Source organism: Medicago truncatula, chromosome 1, assembly GCF_003473485.1.
Source record: "Medicago truncatula cultivar Jemalong A17 chromosome 1, MtrunA17r5.0-ANR, whole genome shotgun sequence".
Taxonomy (NCBI): domain Eukaryota; kingdom Viridiplantae; phylum Streptophyta; class Magnoliopsida; order Fabales; family Fabaceae; genus Medicago; species Medicago truncatula.
This window is the reverse complement of record NC_053042.1, coordinates 16541091-16549133: the sequence shown is the minus strand read 5'-3', so window position 1 is coordinate 16549133 and position 8043 is coordinate 16541091. Positions and strand designations below refer to the sequence as shown.

Genomic DNA, 8043 nt, shown 5'->3' with positions numbered 1-8043 from the left:
ATATTATTATTAGAGCACTCATTATTATTATTTGTCTGCACGCCGTCTGGCTGCTCACCAACAGTGACAAATTGCCGTTCTTATTCTGTGGATGGATGGATCAAGGTCACCCTGAGATCCTGTCATGTACATTGGCAGCTTATCTTGCATTATTCTCTAGATATTCAAAGTATATGCATACTATATAATATCTTTGTCAAAAAAAATGCATACTATATAATATATATACTTTAAAATAATGTTTTCACCAACAAAGAAAACAATATGGTAAAACTTGCGTTTTTATTGGAAACGACAATTTTAAAAAATAATTTAAAGGCTGCTGATAACATGGAACACGGAAATTATTACATTAAGTTGTATATCATGTCTTATATTATATCGTAGAAAAGGATTAAGATGGCTTATATTAAATCTACCTAGAATTTATATGAAAAAGACTCGACTAGTGTGAGGATGTAAGATGAGATTATCAACAATTTTCTCGTAACAATAGGATTGCATCAAAGGTCAAACCTAAGACCTTATCTTTTTACTTTAGTTTTTGATATATTTGAGGAATATTAAGACGTATGCTTTTTGTAAATGATGTAGTTTTGAATGGAGAGTCAAGGAAGAAAATGAATGAGAGGTTAGAGACCAGGAGACAAGCTTTAGAAGAGAATGGTTTTCGATTGAGTAGAAGAAAGACAGAGAATATGGACTTCAGCAAAATAAGAAAAAGTTCCACCATGGAGGTGAAGGTGGGAGGGCATATCATATCCCAAGTGACACATTTTAAATATCTTGGGTTCATAATACAAAATGACGAAGAAAAAGAAACATGTGTAAACAATTGTATTATGTGATAAAAAACTTCCGTTTAAGTTGAAAAGAAAATTCTACCAGATATTGGTCAGAATATGTGATGTTTTATGGGACGAATTGTTGAGTGTTTAAGAACGTAACCAATACGAGAATCAAATAAGCATAGTGGAAATGAAGATGTTATGTTGGATGTGTGGTAAGACTAGACGGGATAGGATCAGGAATGCCACCATTAGAGAGAATTGGGGAGAAAAGATGGAGAGTTAGATCAGAAGAGTTAGAAGATGATCTGGAAAAACTATAAGAGAAACCATTAGAAAAGATTTAGAGTTTAATAAGTTAGATCCAATTATGGTTTATGATCGAACAATATGACGTAATTTGATCCATGTAGTTGACTACACTTAATAGGACAAAGCTTTGTTGTTGTTGACGATGATGTATAGACTCTCATTCTTGTTTTTCTTTTAGAGGGTATAGGCTTTAATTCTCTTATTGGTTCTACTCCGGAATAATATAATTGTATATTAATATCAATAAATAAAGAAATATAAAAGGTTTCATTTAACATTGTATCTAGACTTTTTTCCCATCAAATATAAGTTATTATCTATCAGTTGTCAACTATGGGATATCTCTTATTTTTATCAAACAAAGTCCTAACAATAGTGTCAGGTTATGTCGTGAAGGTTTACACAATTTAAGTACAAAGTGGAGATAAAGACTGGCCTTGAGCATGGACAGAGGGGTATCATTTTTTAGGGTATCAAATTTATTATTGTTATTTAGTAGTTAGTATTATATATAAATATTTGTTTTTAACTTTCTTTGATCAATTCTAATGAAAATATATTTTAGATAATTTTAATTATGAACGGATATTTTGCAATAAAAAACGCAAAAATAATTTCTAGTTATATTATATTTATCTGATGGTCAAACTCCGGATTACCAATGCCTCCTTACCCTGAAATTTGGAAGGTTAACACAAAAAATTGCAAGAAAAAAGACATTCAATAATTAAAAGGACACAACTTTACTGATTTACCCACGTCATCAAACATCTTAAGACTGACTCGGAGTCAGAAATTCAAGGTTTAAACCCTGATTCATGTAACTAATATCTATAGTAGCTACCAACTGAGATACATTAAAGGGCACATCCAACTGTATCTTATAGCAGAAGTATCCAACTTTATTCTAGCGAAATGAATGATTATGCCAAAATTAATTAATTTATTTATTTATGTCAAGTAGCTTAGTGACTATAATTCACCTTTAAGGTAAACATGTGGAGTTTTTAAGGTTCGAACCCGACCATTACTTTTTTTGACAAAAATAAACGATATTCATTCATCCAAATTGATAGAGTACATCGATACAATACAAATCCAAATTCGTTAAAAACAAAATGGATGAAAATATTCGAGAAAAAAATATCATCTCATCTCTTATACTTGAGCCTCTTGAACTTGTCTCCAAAGAGATTGATTGTTTGGATCACAAAGATGGCTTAAAGACACCTAGTGAATTGAAAAAAAGGTCCTCTACAGCTGATCTTGGTACCAAACACTCTGTTGTTGTCATCTGAGCATGGGAGGCAGTGTGCTTCTGCTGAGTTGCTTACTACAGCTGAGATGCCTGTTACTTATAAATTGGTGGAACCTGTGACTGTTACTGAAGTGTTAGAACCAAACAAAGGAAGGTTTCATAAAGCTAATAACTCTAAGCATTGCTCAGAGGCAAGCAAGAAAAGTGTCCAAATTCTTAGTAAATTTTGGGGTGATGTGGTGGACTCTGACACTACAAATGCCACTATGGATCCTGACACCGACAAAGAAAAGATGAATATGCACCCTATGGCTTTGCAGTATTTGGAGGCACAACCAGATGATCATCACCAACCAAAGTCCAGCAAGAAGTCAAGAAAGAGTAGCAGCTCTGCAAGAGGCAAAGGCTCTGATGGCATCACAAGTAGTGAGCAAATCCAAACTCGTCTTAAAAAGGATGTAATCAAAAGCAACCCTAAATATGTTTGACTTCCAGGAGATGTTTCTTAATATGTGCTAATAGTTAGTTGTTTGACAATTTAGTTTAGACAGATGATTTGATTCTTTGCATACATGTTGTTTTAGTTGAGAACTGTTTTAGTTGAGTTTGGTCACGGTCGTCCCTGAGAATTCGGAGGCTCGGCTCTGGGAATGAAAAGAGGCCGGTGATAAAATCAAAACGTATTTTTTTTAAAAGAGTGATGTTCTATTTATATTTTTTAAAAGATAAATACAAGGTGTTGTATATATGCGGTACACCTAGAGGTGAAAATGACTACCGTATACATGAGGAATCCCCACCTAACACTAAAATCAATCATGAGGAACCCCCACGCTTGAGACCCATCCTTGAGGGAGGCCCAACTCGTTTGAGCTGTTTGCACCCCCTCAAGGACGCCCCTGTTTGGTCATAGTTGGCCTGCTTTTTGTTGTAATAAGATTCAGGCCTACTCTTGTTTTGCAATTTAATTTTTCTAACTTTGATAAAAAAAAGTTGTTAATATTACCATCCTCCCTCCAGAAAAAATATAAACAAAAATGATTTAAGTACATATATTGAACTTTCAAGTACTACTTTTGGTTATATTTCATTTCCAAGGGTGTGTATAAATAAAATAATTTCCCACCGTTTTAGACTTTTATTACACATAAAAAGACAAAACTGAACCAGCACAAAAACTGTCACGCATATAATAGGTGACATAGACCTGTTGTTTTCTTATCCTAAGTAGTGTTTATTGAGAATGTTCAAACCCATATTTGTGACGTAGAAAAATCTTCAACTCTTAAGTCTCACTTAAAATTCCAAATTTCATTTTCCAAAGAGAGAGAGATAGAGACTCTTTCGAGGAAGGTGTGTTAAAAAGCCAAATGGTTTGAATATTAAAAGACGAATATCAATTATTGTCGTGGACCATTCAACTTAATTGCCAATCTTGAATAATGGTGTGTGCAATATCCTACGCTATATATATAAACTAACCTTGAGAAACAAAGTTGAATAATCTTGCTTCTAAAGAACACAAGAGAGTTAACTAAACTAGCTTGTGAGAGCACAAATAATTCATCTCAATTTCAAGATGGTTAGGGCTCCTTGTTGTGAAAAGAAAGGATTGAAGAAAGGTCCTTGGACCTTAGAGGAAGATGAAATCCTCACATCATACATCAATAAACATGGACATAGCAATTGGCGTGCCCTACCAAAACATGCAGGTATTTGTTCATTTTTCTTGATAAATATTGATATTTTTGTTAGGTTAAAAAAACCCTTATAGCAATGAACTTGATGATTTAGATATAATATTATACTTTTGGGAAAATTTGGAATGTTTTAAATCTTTTGTGTGTTGATTTAGTTTTTGTTTCTCTTGTAAACTTTGCAGGTTTATTAAGATGTGGAAAGAGTTGTAGATTGAGATGGATTAACTATTTAAAACCTGATATTAAGAGAGGAAATTTTACAAATGAAGAAGAGGAAACTATCATCAAGATGCATGAATCACTGGGGAACAGGTAACTACATATATTCAATTGGGTTATGATCATTGCAACTAATTTACTGAAATTTGATGAGTTAATTATGTTTTTTATAATTGCATGTCCTTTTGAATTTCTTGCTAATTTTTTTTTTTTTTTTTTGTGTGTGAAAATTATGTAGATAATATTTAAGTAGTAGGGGGAAATAGCATTAATATTAATTAATTTATTACGGAAAAAATAAGCTGTGTAATTTTGTAAAAAAATAATATATTGTGTAACTAATTGTGTAGTTTAATATATAAAAAGGTTCACAACAACGTTCAATCAATTTTAAATATATATTATTTTTTAACATTATTTTCTAAAATATCTATCCAAATTAAGATAATACTAGGCATTTGTCGTATCAAGCACATGCAATTATACAATATTTATTTTAGGACGCAATTATAGAATGTATGTCCTTGACATACATAGCACTATGCATGTAATCCAAAAATCAATACAACCAAAATTTGTTGTTTATTGTTGAAAAAAAAAAATTGTTGTTTTCTCAATCACTTTAACCAAGAAGCAAAATTTGAATTGCATGCATTAATTAAGTATTTTTTTTACTCAATCATGCATTAATTAATTAAATATTTGATTATTACTTTCAGGTGGTCAGCCATAGCAGCAAAATTACCTGGAAGAACAGACAATGAAATAAAAAATGTATGGCACACTCACTTGAAGAAAAGATTATTGAATACCAATAATAACCAACCAAATTCAAATACCAAAAAAAGAGTGTCAAAACAAAAAATCAAAAGATCTGATTCCAATTCCAGCACTTTAACTACAGCATCAAATTGCACTTTTTCTAGTGATTTTTCATCACAAGAAAAAAATTTGGACAATAGCATCATTTGTGAAGACTCATTGGTGACAATGCCTGAAATTGATGAAAGCTTTTGGTCAGAGACAGTAATTGATGATGAAATTAGTTCCACCATGCCATCAAATTCTATGACAGTTTCAAATGATTTACCAGATCAACAATGCATTTTTAATAATTCCGTGGAAAATTTTCAAAACCCTTTTGATAATGATGATGATGGCATGGATTTTTGGTATGATGTGTTCATCAAATCAGGAGAATCAACAGAATTGCCAGAGTTTTAGACTTATATCATGATCATTTTTTGATGGTGTGTTACTAAATATAAACAAACACTTTTTAAATTAAATTATGTCACTAAATTCAATTTGTTCGTTACAATAGGTGAAAGGGTACATTGTTGTATCTAGTTTCAATAGCAAGTCAATCATTGGTAAAGGGTGGTGATGATATATATATCTATGATGTAAAAGGAAAATACAAATTTATTTTATACAATATTTATACTCTGCAAAACATTAGGTTAGCTAAACAAAAATTTCTTGTAAAAGATTATATCATTAGGTTAGAGATATTCAATTGCAATAGTAATAAATTATGAACCAAGTTATGTGAAGTATTCAAATTTTTGTCACATTCCTTGTTTAGTTTTAACCACATTAATGTTGATTTATATAGGGGTGTAAGTGGTTTTGACAAAACCAATGAAACTATCCTTCGAAACAAAACCAATGAAACTGTCCTCGTGAGCTTAGCTTAGTTGGTTGGGATAATGTATAAAATATAAAAGGTCTGTGGTTCAAACCCCGACCAATACAAAAAAAAAACCAATGAAACTAGAAAACTATATGACCTTGTTTTGTTCAATTCAAAACCGATCTAAACCGATTTAATTTGGTTTGGTTCGATTGTCAGTTTACTAATATCATTGCTCCTCAAATCTAAATTAAGGCTAGACCCATAATATCATGCCTCCTCGCACGAAATTAAGGCTAGGCCTAAAATTAAAACCCGATATAAAATACTCCTTAACTCTGTTCCGTCCCTTCAACAAAAAGTCATTCGTTGATTTGTTATTTTTTAAATTTTGCTCCATCTCTTTTCTTATCTTTCCATCTATTCGTTAATATTTTTTTATATTTAATCAACCACTTGGAAACTCCTTTTTATTTTATGAGTATAAGGAAAGGTTTGCCATTGTACTAAAAAGATAGAGGTAAACTATTCGTACCTATGTCTATATCTATTATGAGTAATGATAACTAGACACAAAATATTTGACACAAATACGACACCATGGGTAGTTTGGATATTTCCACCATTAAGCAGGGGCAGTTTTGTCAAATCCCCACAGACCCATCTTCTTCCTACTTCCATCTTCCCTGCATTCTCTCTGTCCTCACGACAACACCATTCTCCTAACCACCGCCGTCCTGACCACCGCAGCCTGCATCCTCACAATGATTGTCGGCCTTCATCAGTGGTAACCAACACCGTCCTCACCATCAAGCCGTTCAAATCTGAACGCGGCGACGACGAATCTTCTTCTCTCTCTCGTCGCCGGAGTTCCGTTCAGATCACCACTACATCGGACATCATATCTGTTTTGTTGAAGATGGTGACGACCGTGTTCGCCGTTGATTGAGAGAAACCTCGAGGGAGAGAGAGAACAGTGAGAACTCGAGAGACAAAACAAACACATATAGCACATGAGAGAGGTGGAGGTTGCGGCGGCGTTCAAAGGAAGATTACCAGAGAGCAAGCTAAAAGAGACACTCGGGATGCAAGAAAGAAAAATGCAGCATGGGCTGTTAAAAGAAAAAAAATGCAGTTCAAAAAAAAAATGCAACAAGGAGAGAGAAAGAGGGAAGAGAATTGAAAAAATAATAATAAAATATATGGTATAAGTGAACAGTTGTATATGATGTTGTATTTGTGTCTAAAGTTTTATGTTTATTTATCATTTCTGATCTATTATATACTTATATATAAGGGAGATGGATCGTTTATGACCAACTTTTTTCTTCTATTTTTACTCTTTATTTAAACTATTTAAACCTTTTTATAATATTATTTTTTAAATTATTAATTAAGAAATAGTTAAATTTCATTAAAATATGAACAACCACACTACAATAGGAATGATAGTTATAACTATAAAAATAGCTTATTTTAATCTTACTTATCAAAATATTTGATCATATTATATATGCTTAAATTGATATATTTACAATTAAGCGTAGTAGAAAAGTGGATAAATAGAATGTTATTCCACTGGTTATGGTTAAAAATTAAGGGGGCTTCTAGGGTGCAGTCAGAAAATTTGCTTTTTTGAAAAAGTTATTTTGTTTAGCTAATAGTATAACTGTCGATGTCATGTCAACTAGTGTCATACTGGTGGACCACTCTAAAACTAAACTTTACCCTATTACAAATCAGTTCTCATACAAAATATTAATGAGAATTTCAATCTTAATGTGTGCTCCCCGATTCTCGGATATCAAACCATTGATTGATTTGAATCGTCAATCTTTGAACTCTCAATTTTTATTCGTGGGAAAGGAAAAAATGAGTAAAAACCCTTATCGAGACTTTGGATTCGGGGGTTGGTTTCGAATAGGGAAGGTGTTAAGCACCCTAAACGACTTCGGTACTCCGAAGGAACCGCTTACCTAGATTATCTTGTGCTAAATTCATTTGCTTACTTGAAAAATTATTACCTAAAATCTAAGTGAAAGAATGGAGGGAGAAGAAGTATGTTTTTGGTTATTTTTATTTGATTTGGAAGGACAAGTCCTCTGCCTACGTACCCTTTTTGGGAAAGGG

The 8043-nt window shown here is 32.4% G+C and overlaps 1 protein-coding gene across 1 annotated transcript; it reads left to right on the top strand.

Annotated features, from left to right (window-relative positions):
* The first annotated feature begins 3823 nt into the window (after nt 1–3823).
* Nucleotides 3824–5833, top strand: LOC11425175 (transcription factor MYB14). The gene is made up of 3 exons (XM_003589980.4): nt 3824–4070; nt 4241–4370; nt 4997–5833. Exons 1-3 carry the CDS (start codon nt 3938–3940, stop codon nt 5499–5501), a joined length of 768 nt encoding a protein of 255 aa, XP_003590028.1. The 5' UTR covers nt 3824–3937; the 3' UTR covers nt 5502–5833.
* Nucleotides 5834–8043: the final 2210 nt, after the last annotated feature.